The sequence below is a fragment of the Gobius niger genome (genome assembly GCF_951799975.1).
Source record: "Gobius niger genome assembly, chromosome: 1".
Classification (NCBI taxonomy): domain Eukaryota; kingdom Metazoa; phylum Chordata; class Actinopteri; order Gobiiformes; family Gobiidae; genus Gobius; species Gobius niger.
Window position 1 is genome coordinate 25,225,538 of NC_136852.1, and position 18,325 is coordinate 25,243,862.

Here is an 18,325-nt window from a genome sequence, read left to right on the forward strand (position 1 = left end):
AACAGCACCAGTTCAACCAGTTAGAGACCAGATAAGTCTAACATGATCCTATAAGTCTGTTGCCCCACACTCTCAGATCTCACACAGCAAATATCAAGTCCGAAAGTCTTTGCACATTTAATCTGCAAAAACGATTTTGAGGTAAGAAAGTTCCTTTTTTGCTCACACTTGACTTTACAGGTGCTGGTCCTATAATTAGAATGTCATGAAAAAAGTGCATTTACTTCTCAGTTTGTAAAAACCCCAAACTAAAGATCTCATAAAGTGAGAATATTTTAAAAATGGACTGTAAGCCATAACCATCAACATTATAGCAAACAAAGGCTTTGCATGTAATGAGTCTATATCATATATTAGTTTCACATTTTAAGCTGACTAACAGAAGTGAATGCACTTTTTCATGATATTCTTATTATATGAGGAGCACCTGTATGTTTTAGGCTTTTAAATGAGCTAATAAGGTCACAAGATTTACACAATATTAAATAGAGCTTCTCAGACAATGTGGTGCATTTCCTCTTTCTAATTTGATGCTAGCTAGCATGCTAAGGCTAACAAAACAAAATAAACAGGTTGTAACACAGTACTTTACATTAAGGACAAAGTTGTTCCTTTAACCAGTTTAAAACACATCTAATACTTAATTTTAATCATTTATAGCTTGCCTGGAGTGCAGAAAAGAATGGACAAAGAAAAAAAAGTATTACATCTTTGTATTTGTATCTTTGTATTTGTTTTCTGTTCTTTGTTGTTTTACTTTTACAATACAATAGTTGTTAAGTCTATTCTAAGGTGTGTCTCTGCTGCCTTTGCAGATCTGTTACTGTGGGGTCAGTTGTAACAAAGGCATTTCTTGATGTTTGTGTAAAGGTTTGAGAGTCATAGCTCAAAGATCAATGAGTTAAAAGTGTTACAAATGTCCCCTGCATGTACTTGAGTAAATATGCAGTACTCACCTCTGTGGGAGCCCAAGTGTAAACTACACAGAAGAGTTCTTTTCACCTAAATGTCACTGTCCTCAGCCTGGTCTCCAAAGAAAAGTAGTGGTACCAGAAGAGGAACAGGTGGTCGTCATCCCAGACTCTCCCCACAGTCCCTCCCCTGACTTAAAGAAATGAAACTTAAAGAAATCGAGAGATTGGAAACCTGTCCGTGGCATTTCATGGAAATCGAAACCGATCTTAGGGCGTGTGTTAATGCGTCAAACCAGCCTCTGACGCTTTCTTCTCCAGCTGTTAGCGATGTGTCCACTTTCACTAAACTAACTATTTGCTTTTGCTGTTCGACACAAACATAGCGAAGTGAAAACATGTTGGTACAAAACCGTGATGAACTTGAGGCACTCGCTTCAACAACAACGAAACTGAAGCGGGCAAAGACAAGCCTGGGAACCACACTGTATGATTATCCATGAGAATATCGAGAGCAGTCCAGTTCTGTCAGAGCTTTGGCAAAAGTACAATGTTAGATTAACAAGGGAAGACTGAACGACTGAGGGAAGGATCATGTTGTAATGTATAAAGTGCGCAGTGATCTGAATCTTGAATCCAAAACATTCATTGGAAATCTAGTAAGCACTGAGCAATTACTTGAACATAAAAAAGTTACTGTAATTCAATATTTTTTTCTAAACCCTTTGGCCCCAACAAACATAACTGTCTGACAAGTCTAAAAACTGCAGGACTTTCAGGACTAGTGCTCAACAGATGTAGTATATTTCAAAAATAATGGCAGCCTTTAATTTGTAAATGTGTATAATGTACACTAAAAATACCACTAAAGACAGTGACACCTTTCTCCACTAGTCCTACGATTACTGTAAAAATAATGACACAAATTAATATTTGAAATGAACTGGAAATGGAAACAAGAACTAAGTTTAAGTCAACATTGGTCATTTTTAGGGAATCCTACGAATCTGGTTTTAGGTCAGGGTTACCACATCTTAACTTCACGACTAACTGTTTGGAGCAAACTTGAAAAACGAACCGTCTCCACTTTCCACAGATAAACATGTGACTAGAACATGCAAAAAGACTTAATGTTGATGCTAAAACAGTGTAAAATGTCTAACATGAAGAATGCTTTTACAAAACACTTTACAAAGAAAATCAACAACTTTCCACCCAACAGTCCACGAAGACCCGACAGGGCCTGTTGGGCGGCAAAAGCAGCAACAAAATCACAGCTTCGAACCACTTTTATTTATTTGCAACAATGTTTATTTATCTCTTCCAGTTGTGGATGTGAAAAGAGGCATTAATTTCTTTAATTAAATATCTTTTTTTTAATAAAGTAAAGCAAAAAAGTATATACAAATTTTTCATTTCTTTTCAACTGTGTAATCAATGACTCGGGTTGGGACACAAGCACCTTCTGCGCAGAGAGGACATAAATACAGAGCGTTTTAGGGGCACATTACATCAGCATTTGAAAGAAACAATCTATAATCGCATATGTACAGACTAGAGATGGACCGATACATCAGGCCAATATTTGCAGCTTTGAGACTTCAGCTTTAGCCTATATTTATGTCAGGTCAATGAGAGGTCAATGTGTACAGCTTTGTTCAAACACTTTAGGCCTATAATGGTTACCAATAAAACTTTACTTTAGACATCAGTTTTCTTTTTTAACCATATTTTGTTTGGAAGCAGTGCACTGTACTGTATTGACAGTAATTGAGAATAATTTCAAATCAAATAGTTTGATTCAAAATTATTACAGTTTTATAATAATGATCGGTCCTGAAACATCTGCTCTGTATCAGCTGCTTTGTTTTTTTTAGATTATTCATCGGCCAAAGAAAAAGCAAACAAATGAAAAACAGCAAAACACATATCGGTCGACCTCTAGTACAGACTCTCCTGAAATGCACCTCTGCTCGTCAGAAGCAGAAAAGGCCTTAGGATTTGTACTCATATTATTCTTCAGTCTTTTTTTTTTTTCAATAATTTGCTTCTATATATTTATTATGTCACATCTTTTAAAAAAATCCCACATCAGGTTTTGCAGGTAGGGCAGCTGTGCAGGTCCATATTTAAGGGTCTGTTTGGAGCGCAGAGGGGTGTAGTACAGGAGGCAACAGGGAGGGGGAGCCCCGCAGCAGCAAAATGGTCAAAGTTCATCGTTATCACCCCTCTCTAAAAGCAGTTCTTAGTGAAATCCGCAGGAGTCCACAATGGTTACATGGAGCAATGTCTGAAATGTGATTAGACGGCCTTTTGTCTCGGTCACTTTTCTTTGTAGGTTTTTTTTATTGTTTTATTAAAAAACACACACTCCACTCATCCAACACCGGGGAAAGAAGCCAAGCGAGCGGTCTACATGGGCGCTGCATGTAGACCAGCACATGTGACAGACCAGTCCTGTTCACATGATAAAAGAAGGAAGTCATCAAAAATATAGATGCCGACAGCCTTTGAAGTTTATATCTCTCTTTAAGCAAAGTGTCTTGGATAGTGTGAAGAGAAGCCATTTTGAAACAATAACAAAAAGAACGGCATCATCTTCAACGGCGCGTAACGCTTTTCAGCATTCTCATATCTATTCTCTATTAAATCCTGTATTTATTTCTCAAAAAAAGACATTCGGTTGCACAGAAGAAAAAAAAAAACACAAAATAAAAGAAAAATAACATGATCGAACGTGCGATCCATAATACAATCTCTCCCAGTTGAAGAATTTTTTTCTTGCTTTTTTCTGTTTAAGCAGAAGGATTTTGCAGATTCAGACTCCTCTGAATCGTCCACGTGTGCGGGTCATTTTCCACAGTCCTCTCTGGTTTTGGGGATGGGGTTTGTTGGTTGGGGGCGGGGTTTAGCTGTTGTCTGACTCGTCCTCGGCCTCTCGAAGCCAGGTGAAGAAGGCGGTGACTGACTTGAGTGCCACCCCTTTGCCCGTCTGCTCAGCGAGGTCTTTGCTGGACTCCCACTTGTAGAAGGCCTCCTCTTTGATTACGTCCTCGTCGTACAGAGCGTCGAAGAACATGCGCAGCAGATCTGGGGCACAACAAAAGAGCACGCACATTAGTATACACGTACTATATATACCAACATATACGCCACCATGTTAGCTTTAACACAGACGACAACAGAATAAAGGTAGCGCTTGACTGGTGAGCTTCCGATGCCATTATGTGTGCTGCATACTGATGAGGTGACTTCATTAACTACCAAATTTATGGTAAATATCACTAGTTGAGATGAAAAGTGCACATGAATATCCGTTCGTCAATGTCCCTTTGTCACAAATGCTAGACTATTAAACTGTTTTTACGGCTGCAAGCTGAATATTTTGAAGCCTACGATTTCTTTTATGTAATGTCTATTTCCACTTAGTCCTGTCGTCACCTGCCAGTATGCGCCCGTCATGTTTCATTTCACTCTGATCACAAAAGCTCATGAACATGACCCAGTTGCTAATGGAAAGGAAAGTCTCTTCCAAGGCAAAAAAGGCAGCATGATACTGGTCTGGCACAGGTTTGAAGCTAGATGTCCTATAATGATTCTAAGAAAGAGTCTGGGTCATTTTCTAGCTGCAATTTGATCTTCTGTCCAGTCTTAACTCACTTGCAGGCTGCTCCATCTGCACCATGAGGGCCTGGAGCGCGTACAGAGCCTGCAGCTCCTTCTGTTCGTCCTTCAGAAACTTCAGCAGCAGTTTACCCCGTTGTTTGATGGCTTCCACACTCACTTTGTAAGGGTTCTCACCTACAAATGATAAATAATACGCAATGGATCAACAGAGCAAAATATAGTATAAACACATGCATGATGTGCTTGTGGGAAGTCTCTTACAGATGATGGCAGATTGACAGATGCAGGTCATCAGCGCCCTCACAAACATGTTAGAGGAGGTCTGCTTCTCGTCCAGGTTGGCCTATGCAGCAAGACATGAATATTCATTATTGAGCTTATTTAGTTTGTGGTATTTCTTTTTTTTACGATTTTGAGGAGTTACCTTCTATTCCCTCATCACAACACCTCCATCAGTCATTATGCAACTCATTTATTAACAATTTTGCATATCAATTTATTATTATATTATTACTACCACCACTTTTGTATATTAATATTGTATAAATACATAAAATACATTTAGAGAAATCATTTGTAAACTTTGATTGAACTTAATGGAGTAATACTGACATCAATCCAGTCAAAGATCCTCTGGTTGTCGGCCTGGTCCTGGATCAGTCGGTCGAGTTGGTTCGTCAACTCCAACGAACTCATCTCAGACTTTTGACTCTTCTCAGACTCTTCTCCAAGAGTAAACTCTACATTCTGCACAAAGGATTTCAAGACATCAGTTACGCAAATGAGCTCGATAACAAATGGTATGGGATTATCTTTAATATATTTTGTGTACCTTTTCTGTCACAAACTTATTGACGTCTTCATCTTCGGGCAGGTAGTCCCTCCATTTGAGGCCGGCCTCTCTCCACATCGCACCTGCCTTTTTATGGCTCTGAAAAAACAGTGATAAAAGTAGGTTTAAACCTTCAGGATAATGGTATGGGTTATTATTATTTCTAAAGAGTCAAAGGGTCATACTTGGGTTGGACACAGTGAGTTTTAAGTATATAAAGGGCTATTCACTCACCATTCCTTTGCAGAGTAAAGTGAGAATCTGGACCAGCAGGACTCCGGCTTTTTCCAGAGGGATCAGAGGCTTCGCGACTTCCCTGGAGACAAAACAGGAGAGCGCAATTCACATACAATCCTCCTCACTGCACCACAACATGGAATTTCTTGAAGCACAATTAGACAGTGGATAAAATTGATAATAAAAATGCATTTAATTCTGCAGGCAAATATGACAGACTTAAAGTTTTATGCAAAGTTCAGAGTACCAACAGAAAATAGTTTATTTTATACTAGCACCAGAGGAATGTGACAGTGTTATAACGTAGTAGTAACAAAGAATTATGCTACAGCAATTACGATACATTAGGTAGGAATGAATTTGAATTGGAAAGATCTGGGCGGATAATTGTCCGACAGTAGATAATTTCAACAACAACAAAAATAAAGTTGCAATACTGTTAAAGTACTATCATCTGTTTTCTTTGTTTGCTTCTCGACACATTGATATAAAATGAAAAGAGTCGCCAGCTCTATTGTTTTCTGAGCTGCAATTCGTTTTACCTGAAGAGCTCTCCCATGGGGATTCCTCCTTCATGAAGCATGGGGGTGATCAGCTCCGCCAGGTACAGCCAGATGTGAGGGATGTCTATGGCCATGTCCTCAGCCACCTCCAGGATCTCCTGAAGCCTAAGGTCAAAGGGAGAGTAATACATTAGCAGTAAAACACAGACATGTCATACTTAAAGAGCATGCATACATTGTTTAATAGAACAAACTTTAGCTGAGACACAATTTGCAACAAGTCAAAAGTTTGAAAACGCTTTATGTATTGGGTTTTCTTTTATTTCAGGACTTTTTACATTGTATAATCTCACTGAAAGCATTCATTTACACATGTGGAATTGTTTTAAACAAAGAAGGTCAAATTGATTCTTCAAAACAGCAGCCTTTTGCTTTGATAACTGCTATCTACACCTTTGACATTTTCTCGGTGGGCTTCACGATACTGTGGAAAACCATGTCACCTTATGGAGCTCATTGAGAAAATACAAAGAATAAACAGTCGCAATTTTGAAGACATTAAAATATAAAGTCAGAGTCATTTTAACCTTTTTGTTTCCTACATAATTCCATGTGTTCATTCATAGTTAAATGCATTCAGTGAGAATCATACAAAGCAAATAGTGTTGAACATAAAGAAAAACCAACACATAAAAAGTGTTTCCAACCTTTTGACCAGTAGTGTAATAACAGATGTTCTGTCCTTGCACTGACCCTTTGAAATACTGGGGTTTTGAGAGGATGCCGGCCTTGACGAGCTGGTGCAGGAGGAGGCCCAGGTGCTCGCGGCCCATCGTGCTGCGCTCCAGAGTCGACTCCAAACCGTTTCGAACAAAGACGAATAAGAGCTGAGGGCTATTCAACTCCTGTACGCACTGCAGGGCTTCCTGTACGGGAAGAAAAACATTTATGCAGAAAACTTGTGTAAGTGAGGTTTGTGTTAACAGTTTTCTTGAACTGTTGTATTTATAAGAGCTAATACTACAACTGATACTCCTACTACTACAAATACTACTACTAGAGATACAGCTAAGTACTACTTGCTACTAGAGATACTTCAGCTGTTACAACTACTACAACTACTAATACCCAAGCATACGCACCTTCATGTCATTAATATGTAGGTATTCCTCAATAATGGCGGTTGACTTCTTCTCCATTTCCTCTTCTGTCAATGCAGGTTTGGAGGGTGCTGGAGGAGGAGGGGTGGCCCTTTCCTTTTGTACTGTAGCCAAAAAAATAAAAATAAATAAATACAATACAAATCAATTACAATCAAAAATAAGGCTGCTACACATATGGTGAAGTACTTTTTGTCGTCAGTCACATCAGTTCAAGTCCCGGCTCTTCCCCCCTTTCACCCTGCGCTATCACTTTTATGACCATATGCTAAAGCCTATAAGCCAACTAAAATGCTTCCTTCAAAACAAAACAAACAAGAAAAGAAAAGAGCTGGGACACCATCGGTAAATACATGAATACAGAAGTGCGAAGGCTACATTGCCGACATGCTAAAAGTTAATGACTGCACTAAATGGGAATTTGATGCAGCATGATTTACACAATCCCGATCTCTATACTGTAATCTCAGATCTTGCTGCTGTCTGGACAGTACATAACGTACGTGTAAAAGGATTTGTAATGTGGTCGAGTCTTACCATTGTCTTTGCTGCGGGCCCTCTCCCTGCTGCCTCGGTCGTCCGTCATACTGGACACTCGACGCACTGGGTCGTTGGTGCCGCGCTGCTCCCTCTCGCGGCTGCGCTCCTCGGTCTCTCGGCTGAAGCTCCTCTTGGTCACCTGCAGCCTGTTCCTATCCCGATCGTCCCGCCGCTCGAATCTGTCGCCGCCCCGGTCTGAGCGCTCGTACCGGTCTCCGCGCTCTCTGCTGGAGCTGTGTCTGTTCGAGGATGTGGAGAATGATCAGTACATAGAGCTACTCTGACACCAAATTTTAGAAGATAAGATCTAGACACAGGTAGCTTGGAACGGTCTTTGGCCTTTGATGCAATAGTTCAAGTGAGAAAAACCTTATCTTGCCTGTTTCAACAAACAATACACCTAACATTCATTTTTGTATTCTGTTGTATAAGTTCTTACCTCTGAGGTACTCTTCTGTCTGATTCCAGAGAAGAGGCTGAGGATGAGGATTGTTGCAGAGCTGAGAACCGGTTCAACGTGCTCGTGGCTGGTCGATTGCCTGAATCTGAACCTAAAGGTAGAACATTTAGTTTAGCTTCATGGCTGCTTATTTTATTTATGATTCCATCCACAAGACCTACCAGGTTCTGCAGGTTTAGTGCTTGTTCCACCACTGCTGCCTTTGCCCCAGCTTCCCCATGTGCCTTTACCTCCAGGGGCGAGGAGCTGATTGTTGAAGTCAAGTACAGGAGTCTGAAATTGTAAAGACATTTACAATTTACAAGTGTACAGGAGAACATTTGAGCTCATCCAAGAAGCTCCTTCACACTCATCTGTTCATCCTCAGGTAATCAAAATGGTTTTAAACTAAACTTTAGAGGAATAGCAGCTCCACCTTGTCTTGTTTTGTCACTTTTTAATCAACAGGCTCCCAAACTTGTTTTTTTTTTAAACAAAGATTACACGCTACCTTTGTGATTTTGCTAAGGCGAGAAGTGTCGATAGGTCTGTTTTTAGAGATGGGCACCGTGTTCCAGCCCTCATCCTGAGGGGGTTGTCCTCGTCCTGGAGTGTGAGGTCCGCCCCGCCCCCCAGGTCCTCCTCCTCCTCCTCCCATCCTTCCTCCAGAGCCTCCCGTGTCCTTCTTGGAGATCAGAGCTTGTTGGACCTTCATCTGCTCCCGGTGCTCCTCCATCTCTGCATCTTTGTGAATCTGGTCAATGGTTTTCGGGCCCTGCTCACCTCGCCTCGGCACCCAGTTGCACTGGAAAAAGTAAGTGAAAGACATGGATTTTTATTGACAGTAAAACAATCAATAACTTTATGTGTTGATAATTAACTCGCACACATTTGAAAGACCCGTTACTGAGGCTCAACTGTAAAGATTTTGATAATAGTTCATTTCTTAATATTAAATTGCTCTGAAGCGACAGTTACTGCTGAAGGAATGCGTGTCAAAAAAATGTATCTAATGACTGTCAAAAAAAAGCCTAAGAAATAGTAGGAAATAAATAAGACTTAATTTGACATTTGATTATGAAGAGAAATACAACAGCAAACAGTAGACGGATTATTCAGACTTTTCTACATTATATTGCCGTGTTGCAAACAGTCTTGCCAGATTGCAGCAGTTATCATAGGTCAATAACTCGTGTGGGAGTGACAGAGTGGCTCAGAACCACTAAAAAGCGGCTACGACTACACTCTCTTACTTTATTTTTGTTTTTGCATATTATTTACCCTTCTTAAGTCCAACACGTCTTGTAGCATGAAACGTATCCTAGAGCTGGTTTTCCTCTCTTTGATGATCTTCTCCATTTGGTTAAAGTACTGATCCATACGAGGCTGGGGAGAGAAACACATTGTCACTATATACTCAAATTTAAACAAGTTAGGCATTACAAAGTGAAATGTAATTCCTAAATGTTGAAAGGAGTTACAGTAATATCGTTTAGACTTATACAAAACGTTTTAAAAGCATGAAAAATTAGTGTGAATTTGGATGAGGTTGACAAGGGCCAAATAATACAAGAAAACTGTTTAAGAGCAACTCAAAAAGTGTAGCTCTTTAAATTTGGTCATTGATAAAGATCCCATCAAATTAGGTTTGATAACAGATATTGCATTATTTCCCTGTGCTTTCCTACCTTGGCCTTCTCGAAGTCCAGGTCTTTCCCAATGGTGGAGAGCAGTCGGCAGAGACACTCCAGAGACTCCTCATCGTGGTTTTTGAGCAGCTTCACGATACAGTCGTGCATAATGACCTCTGTCAGCATCTTTAGTTTGAACAGTTCACCAATGAACTTGATGTTTCCGAGTGAGCGCCTCCGAGCCTTGTCTTTGGCATCCCTGAGCTCATCTGTTAGCCGCTGCTTCTCCTCGTCCTGCCACAACAAGACAATGTTAATAAAAAATGGCTTTAAATGTTACTGTTGTAAAATCTGGTTAAGCCAATCCTAAAAAAGTGTATGTCTATGTGCATCTCTGTATAAGCACTATAAACATGTGAGGTTCTAAGTGGAGCTGTGAGTGTTTATGTGGAACAGGCTCGAAAGAAATGGTGTGTGGATCAAAGTGATAAGACAACGTGCATCTCTATTCTAAGTCTCATCTTACCACTGATTATTTATACAACTGCATACATAATATTACACATTTTTAATAATCCAAGCAAAGTCTAATCTAGTAGTTCCAGGTTTAATTCGTGTCAGAGCCTTACATTTGATGCAGCCTCCAGTTCCTTCTGCTTCTTCTCAAAGATTTCGTCGTCATCTTTGTCCTTCTCAAACTCCTTCTGACAGCGGTTGAGCAGCAACTTTCTGAAATTCACAGTGGTTCCAGGCTTATCTGTGGCCGGGACTTTGAGCTGAAATTACAAAGGGAGACATGTTTTAAAACTCCTTTGGAAAATCCTTGTTGTACACTTTTGGGAGTGGGTACAAGTGGCTCCTCAGTTCCTCATTCCCATCACTAGGATCAGTGGCCCAGACACGTGGCACAAACTCAAGATTCGTCACAGGAGCCGGGGAGGATTTGGCCAAACCACGGCAAATATGGCTGCCAACAATTTGGTGTTTTTCTATTGAATGCTCTGAAAGGGCTTTTGAAATTGTTGACATGGTACATATACAACACACAGACAATGTTTTGACTTAAGAGAGAAAAATGAGAGCACAATCTGAACTCAACTTAAGATGTACAAGCGGACTTACCCCCATAAGGCAGCGGCACATGTTGGCATAAGCCACGGAGAAGTCTGGTTCAGAGATGGCCTTTTCGAAGGTGAGGTCTATGACGCCCTTTAACCTCTCCTCTGTGTCTATGGTCAGTTCTGTGACCTGTTTCATCAGCTGCTGAAACTTCTGCGGCGTGAGTTTGTTGAGGATGCTTCTGACGCGTTTGAAAAGCTCCTGTGTCTTCAGCTGATCTGGGTCGTTCTCCTCTGCCTCCTCTGGTCCTCGCCGCGTCGTCTTCTTTGCGGTGGGCTTCCACGCCTTCTCCGCTTTGTTCAGCTGGATGTCATCGCTCAGGGACATGCTGGTGATGATTTTACGCGGCTCTTTGCGCTGCAGAGATCGTCGTGGCCCGCCCACTCCCATGCCCATGCCCGGAGGCTAAAGAGAGAAGATTTGTTAGTGGTAGTGTCGGTGAAGGGTACTCCAATCATGATGAGCATAAACACTTACTGGTCCTCTGCCTCCTCCTCCCATACCCGGCCGGCCGAGGTTGGCGAAGGAAGGCGTGAAGTCGGGACCGCAGTTCATTCCTGGTAATCGGCTGGGGTCAAGCTGCCGCAGGGGAGTCTTGTTTGCCTAAAGGAAGACACAAATTATTTAAACACAATAGCCATTTTTATACTTGCAAAATTTTATGCCAACATGTACCAACTGTGAATTTTGACAATAAGTGTGAAAGGTGGCCCGCTAAATCACAGCCCAGATAAATTAGACTTACCTTATCCAGGACAACGTCGCTGATGGCAGGCAGACCCACTGGTTTGTTCATACTGGCTGAGCTGAATTGGAATCCCAAGAGGAACTCCCTGTCGTATTTCTTTTTCTCCTCCATGTTGATCGGCTTCCATTGTTCTGAAGGTAAACAACATTTTTTTTTTCTTCAAATGTGTTTTTTTGTTTATACTCAAGCATAATTTCAAATTAAAGAAAAAGGGATTTTAGATCTACAATGTTTAGATCTGAGGCAATGGTCAGGAGAAAGAGAGAGACCTTCTGCAAATTGTTAGAGCTGGGAGGTAAATCCATAATGCTTATTCATATGCTTTCAGTTTCAAACAGTTTTTCCACAGAAATCTCTGTTATCATAAGTTGTTAAAACGCCAACGCCACACTTCCGACAATGCAGTAAATATTACCTTCACAGATAAGCAGCACTTACCCTCTTTGTACTGGTACTTCTTGTCCGTGCCACTGGGTTTGACGGACTCTGGCTGAATGTTCTCTGCATCCAGTTTGTCCTCCTTGTCTTCCCAGGTAAGGTCTGCCTCCTCTGGAGTGGGAGGGGCAGCAGGGGCCTGGGGCTCTGGAGCTGTGGCGGGCTCAGGCTTCACGACCACTTGCTCCTGAATGAAGCAGAGGAGCAAGTTGGTTTAATGCAGTAGGTACGTCATCAAAAATATAATACGCATTTTAATCCAATGAGATTGAAGAGTGGCTCTCAATCTATCAATCAAATCAATCTATCGAATTAGAAGAGAGAATTCACGGCATCAAAGTTACCCGCTAGTTCTGTCACTTGTCATACAATACTATCACTAAGGCAAATGATTTAATAACCATAATCATAAAAGGGGTAGTTTGTTTTTATTATGTGTCAGCAAAACCATTCTCCAGTACTGCTTTGAAGTTGTGAAACACATTATTAAACACAGCAAACTCCATCTCTGTAATTTGACATTAAACGGACTACCTCTTTAAAGGCATCCAGGAGATCTCCCACTGCTTCCTTTTTGTTCAGGTCCTTCATTTTCCTCTTTTTCTTTGGCACAGACACAGCAGCTGAAAGAAGACAGAAACTCAAATCGTCAGCTGCCACTATGATGACACACCCCCCACATCGAGTCCAGCGGACTTACCTTGCATAGTAGTTTCTGCAGGGACAGGGGTGGTGGCGGGGGGTGGCGGGGTGTCCTCTCGCTCCTCGGGCGTGGGAACCGGAAGCACAGTTTCAGGTGTGCTCTCAGGCACTGGGGCTGTCTCTTCTGAAGGTTTAGTTTCACCTGGCTCTTCGTTCGCAGCTGCCTGGACCTCTGGCGTCTCCACTTTTTCTTCTTTAACCTCAATAGCAAGTGGAGGAAGAGTTTCTTGAACGTCCGTTTTCACCTGCGAGACCTCGGCTTCAACTATCGGCTCCTGGATAGGTTCTGAGTCGCTATCCTCTGGTGGGACAGGTGTGATCTGTTCAACAGGGGTTTGAATGATATCAATAGGTGCGGGTATATTGTCAGATTGTTGTGTGAGGTCTGGTTCAGCGATTGGACTGTCGTCCCGCTCAGCAGTGCTCACGGTGGGGGCATTGGGATCCTGAGGCGCGGGCAGGGGCAGACCATTGGGAAGGCGGAGCTCCTCAGGCTGTGCAATGGGGGACTCTAACGGTGCTTCAAGATGATTCGATGGCATTGTTACTACAAGCCCTTCTGACTCTACCACACCGTTTGACGAAGAGAAAGCTGATTCTTCCAACGCTTCCTCCATTTTCTCCTCCTCTTCTTCATCCGATTCGGAGGCTTTGTGTTCGTCTTGTGCGTTCGGGGACGGGACGGGGTCCGGCAGCGGAGCAGGGTATGAGGGGACCTCGGGGGCTGATTGCAGAGGCGGGCTGGGTTCCCGGGGAGGAGCAGGCGGAGGGGCGTCCATTACGTCCGAAACAGGAGCGGGGGCGGCGGGGGCGGCGACTGTGGCGTTGCAGTTAAGTGGTGTGTCCTCTCCTTCAGACACAGAGACAGTATTGTTCGTTTCAGAGGCTGCGACTTCTGTGGAGATGGGAGTAGGTTCAGAGAGTTCAGGTGTCTTTGATGGAGGCGGAGGCGTAGGTTTCCCTCGGTCATCTTTAAAATACAAAGAAAATACAAATGTTTCAGAGACAAAAAGATAATGGACAGGCTAATTTTAGCAAACCTAAAAATGGCTACAGAATATAAAGTTAGGAGCTTTGTCATGATCAACTACACACAGTATCTCAGGGTCACATCCCTTGAATCACTTTGCTAAAGCGTGCGCGAACTGAAGTATCTACTTGCCTGTAACTAATCCCTCTTGAGGCTCACCTGGTCTGACCAATGTCGGCGTGGCTGCAGCTGGGACGCTCTCACCATTGGCTTGTCCCACTCCTGTGCCTTCTGATCCAGATATGGCTGTCTGTGGGTGCAAAAAAGAATATTACCAATTAACAGTGAAAGGGCCATTGCTCAATAAGTCTCTCACTGAGAAATGGGCGACAGTGGCTCAGATGGTGGAGCGGTCAACCACAGACTGTCGTTGTGTCCTCATTATTATTATCAAGGGCTAAACTTATATGCATTGATTTTGATACAGCGCTGACTTACTTGTGGAGGCGTTGGGGTGGAGCCACTTCGGCCCCCTGACATAATCTCCTCTGTGATGTCTCGGCCTCCTCGGTTAGGGTCTCTTATTCTGATCTGTTGGAGAAAGAAGAGACTAAGTCAAACAAAGATTTTTAGTTGACAATTAACAATGGTTTCACTCCCGAGAACTATATTTGTTACGCTTTACTTTGGCAAAAATAATGACAAATATATCCGCGGAAGAGACACTGGTTAGGAAAGACAAAATAAAAAAATTAGTGGCATTTCACAAAGTTGTTGCTGACGCATTCTTTCGCCGTCCTCCTGTCTCATGGTGGCTGGCTTGTATTGGCCCAAAGCGACATTTCTCACATTCTCAACAATGAGGCACACCAGATCCAAACAGTAACCAACAGCATGCACATTCCTCCACTGCCTCAAATGAATGCGCTTTAGCTTCTTTTTCCCACTCGCTGTTTTGCCTGAAGCATAAATGGAATAGAATGGATTCTATCTGCTGCAAACGCACATTACCAAAGACATCTACACCCAGCCGTTTCTCTCTGTAAGAGGAAAAAACTTCTCATAAGGAGGGTCCACTGCAAACACGTGTTTTCTATTCTCTGCTTTTCTCTCACTCACGCTCCAAATGCTTACTGGAGTAGTCAGCGCTGTCACTGAACTGGTATGAACTAGAATACCCAGCCGCAGTGGCAAACTAAACTCAAGTTTGCAAGCACAACATGGCCTCCTCCTCCCCTCTCTCTCTCCCTCTCTCTATTCGTCTGTCTACTTTGTACGCTCAACACGCAACTGACCCTTACCTGCCAGCAGAGGGTATGTCAAAGTCTCCTCACGGCCGGCATGATCAACCACAGCAGGCCGGTTGGATCTTATTGCTTGGACTTTGGACGCCACAAAAGCTCAACTCCCCAGCGTGAACATGGCTGCTTTTTAGTTCTTGGGACTTTCAACTCACTGAAAATCCAGGCTAAATCCCAGCGTGTCAGCCACCGGACATAGTTGGGGTAGGGCTTTTGACTTGACAGCAGCAGGACACGAGCTAACTAACAACTAGCCTGCCTTGACTGTACCCTCCCTACTTTCTCACTAATGCTGAACAGAGGAGAGGGAGAGAGAGGGACAGAGCGAGAGGGAGAGAGGGAGAGAGAGAGAGAGAGAGAGAGAGCGAGAGAGAAGCATAAAACCACTGGCCTTGTAAAGCTATGGTATTGGAATGCGCACCCCCGCCCCTCAGCGACGATCAGACAGTTAGTTAAAAGAGGTGCCGGATTAGAGTGCAAAAGTCAGCCGTAATAACTGCAAAAAAGTTGAAGTCAGGAACAACTAGCGCAAAAGAAACTCCACTCCATGCTAGCGCTGTCACATTGCACGGGCGGACCCAAGTCACTCCTCTGGTTTTTTTTTTTTTTTCCTTCCAAACTCTTGACTCGCCCCTAAGCAGAAGGGGAGAGCCAGAGGAAGAGTGGTTGGTTAGCCCTTCCGCTCAGCAGTGGGAGGGGACCTACAGCCACGTGGAGCTGAGCTAGTATGTGCTGACATGTCCTTCATCCCCCTCCCCCGAGCAGGTTTTTTTTCTCCCCCCCAGCATTTAGGCAGTTTGGTGGTAGGAGAGAGGGGCGAAAAAGGTATGAAATGTTTGCACAATTGGGCAATACCCACGAGGGGCTGACATAAGATCATGCACACGGCCCAGAGACGATGACTATTACTGTGGCAGAAGTGAAATTGGAAGAGTCTATGAGTGGAATGGGGATCAAACCTTGCTAGCACAATATTAGAGCTATATTTTAAGTAATGTTATTGAACCTGGATGGTGAATTCATCCCACTTTGCAACACAGGGCCTTACAAAAGTGCATTCTTCATTCTCTCCAGTCCATACACCGTTACTGTACATAGCCACAGCTGCCTTGGGGTAGACTGAGGGAAGCGTGTCAGTAAGCAATGTCAATTTGTAGCATTGGGCTTTCTGACCACCACACGTTTACGCTACCTGGCTAGTACCCCTCATGGTCTCTCATCCCAGCTACCCCGGCCCTACCTGCCTATCTTCCTAGATCTGACGAGATCGGGCTTCTCAAGGCGTTATACCTGTAGTCATTGTATTTAAATTATTGACCAGTAAAGTAGGCTTAATAGCAGACTACATTTGCAGACACAGAAAGAATATGATGGGTTTTTTTGCCCAATAAATGTTTCCTCACAACAAAGCACAAAGTTGTAAGATGTGCCTGATGTACCCTGCCATTACACTTAAAAAAAAAAACTTTTGTCAGATTTGTCAGCTTGTGCCTGCTCAGTTATCATAGATTCATGGCTCAACTTGCGTGGGTTGTGTGACAGAGACGACTGGGTTAGTGTTGGGGTCAGGGCCCATGGGAACAGGCCAAAGTCCTCCCCAGACGACCACAGGAACTGATAAGCGCAGCGTTCACCATAAAAGGGGACAGGCGATATGTGTTCGACGAAAGCAGAGCATTTGTAGCAATATAATATAATAAACAAATGTTCTCAAACGTTTTGAATTTCCCAAATATGAACTAAACCAGAAGTCCACTGCAACACGATCAATCGATGACACAGCCTGTCCTGTGCAAAGAAAAGCCAGCAGGATAAAATATACTGCTTAAAGATAAGACAATAGATAAGACAATGCATATTTGACATAAAAAGATCAGAAAACGCAGGCAACGCAGGGGTTCAGAGAGCAAAGGAAACATCAAACAGGGAGCGTGTGGCAGTGTGAACCCTACAGGAGCAAGTTAAGGTCATCGATTTCTACAAACAGCCAAATTACAGTAAGTGTAACTTCAAAATGGGGTCTCCACTCTTGCAGCATCTTTCAGACTATTTCTAAATGACGTTAGGCAACTGTATACTGTTTTTTTGTTTGTTTTGTTTTTATCAACTGTTAAAATGGCAGAGGAATAATCAAGAGCGCTGACATGTCAAGATCCAATACTACTAGTACTCCAGGTTCAACAACTTAACTTCGACAGCCAAATTTAAGGTGTATTTGTACACATTCCCGCATACATTTACAAAACAGTTCTCAAATGCCCTGTGGTCTTATCTAAAGCTCTTGACACAGTGTCTCTGGGTCCCAGTGATAAAAGATAGCCATCTCGGTGTGTCCTGCAAGTATGTACATGCAAATACAAGATCCTTCTGTCAGCTTTAAAATCATTTTCAGTTCTTTACCACAAGTAATGGGCTCTTGGTTATGTCACCAAGAGCTGTGTCAAGCTGGAAATTTCTCATGAAAAAATTGACTTCAGCACTACAGATAAAGACTAAATAAAGGTGATAAAATAGTTTCCATTTTAATATTTCACTCAAGGATTTCACCAAGGACCCTATGTGGCACAACAGAGTAATGCAGTTTTATCTAATATCTATCATCTACCAGCGAGGTTTATTCTGCTCAGTTTTGACGTAACATTTAAGAGACTTGTAAGAGAAAAGCACACGACTCACCTGTTTGCGTTCTCGCTTGGTGTGCATGTGCTGAGTAGGTTGGGGCGGAGGCTGCTGCTGTTGGGGTCCGGGATTGATGAGGACCGGCGTGGGCTGCACCCCTGCGGGGAACTGCTGTGCCGGGTAGTACGCCCCTGCTGTGGATGGGACACAGAGAGTAAATGTAATACTCCACACTTCTTAACCAATGCTGTGTATCAGATCGAAAACATGATCTGGGTCTGGTACAATGTGTGAGTGCATAATTTGTGAAAAAACTGCAATTCGTAGCTTTTTTTTTTCAGTCAACGCAAAATGAATTAAGAAGATGAAGGTATTGTTATCATCTGTGTAAGAAAATGTGTCAGCTGCGTTTGATCCGTCTTACAATGCAGCTGGAGCAACATGTCAGGAGCAGCGGGCGGCCCAGGGGGCCTCAGATCTTGGGCCAGATCTTAGTCAGGGTTACCTAGTTATTGTGCATATTTTATGATGATGACACTGACGGCGAGGGA

At 42.8% G+C, this 18,325-nt stretch overlaps 1 protein-coding gene across 5 annotated transcripts in view; it reads right to left on the reverse strand.

The window, feature by feature from the left end:
- Nucleotides 1–3,682: 3,682 nt before the first annotated feature.
- LOC306964176 (eukaryotic translation initiation factor 4 gamma 1-like) overlaps nucleotides 3,683–18,325 on the reverse strand; it is a 29,505-nt gene continuing 14,862 nt past the window's right edge. For 3 of the 5 annotated variants that reach the window (XM_079558122.1, XM_079558119.1, XM_079558118.1), the window contains 25 exons: nucleotides 17,832–17,968; nucleotides 14,353–14,445; nucleotides 14,074–14,164; nucleotides 12,883–13,854; nucleotides 12,717–12,805; nucleotides 12,186–12,369; nucleotides 11,745–11,878; nucleotides 11,477–11,602; nucleotides 11,003–11,404; nucleotides 10,510–10,656; nucleotides 9,938–10,174; nucleotides 9,531–9,635; nucleotides 8,761–9,054; nucleotides 8,432–8,543; nucleotides 8,250–8,361; nucleotides 7,808–8,049; nucleotides 7,253–7,374; nucleotides 6,864–7,036; nucleotides 6,150–6,275; nucleotides 5,605–5,686; nucleotides 5,371–5,469; nucleotides 5,151–5,285; nucleotides 4,800–4,881; nucleotides 4,572–4,712; nucleotides 3,683–4,001 (listed from right to left, as the gene is read on the reverse strand). In XM_079558122.1, the coding sequence (XP_079414248.1) occupies nucleotides 3,820–4,001; nucleotides 4,572–4,712; nucleotides 4,800–4,881; nucleotides 5,151–5,285; nucleotides 5,371–5,469; nucleotides 5,605–5,686; nucleotides 6,150–6,275; nucleotides 6,864–7,036; nucleotides 7,253–7,374; nucleotides 7,808–8,049; nucleotides 8,250–8,361; nucleotides 8,432–8,543; nucleotides 8,761–9,054; nucleotides 9,531–9,635; nucleotides 9,938–10,174; nucleotides 10,510–10,656; nucleotides 11,003–11,404; nucleotides 11,477–11,602; nucleotides 11,745–11,878; nucleotides 12,186–12,369; nucleotides 12,717–12,805; nucleotides 12,883–13,854; nucleotides 14,074–14,164; nucleotides 14,353–14,445; nucleotides 17,832–17,968 (4,619 nt within the window). In that variant the 3' untranslated portion in view covers nucleotides 3,683–3,819. The remainder of the gene's footprint in view (nucleotides 4,002–4,571; nucleotides 4,713–4,799; nucleotides 4,882–5,150; nucleotides 5,286–5,370; nucleotides 5,470–5,604; nucleotides 5,687–6,149; nucleotides 6,276–6,863; nucleotides 7,037–7,252; nucleotides 7,375–7,807; nucleotides 8,050–8,249; nucleotides 8,362–8,431; nucleotides 8,544–8,760; nucleotides 9,055–9,530; nucleotides 9,636–9,937; nucleotides 10,175–10,509; nucleotides 10,657–11,002; nucleotides 11,405–11,476; nucleotides 11,603–11,744; nucleotides 11,879–12,185; nucleotides 12,370–12,716; nucleotides 12,806–12,882; nucleotides 13,855–14,073; nucleotides 14,165–14,352; nucleotides 14,446–17,831; nucleotides 17,969–18,325) is intronic. The other 2 variants (XM_079558120.1, XM_079558121.1) reach the window with 2 other exon arrangements.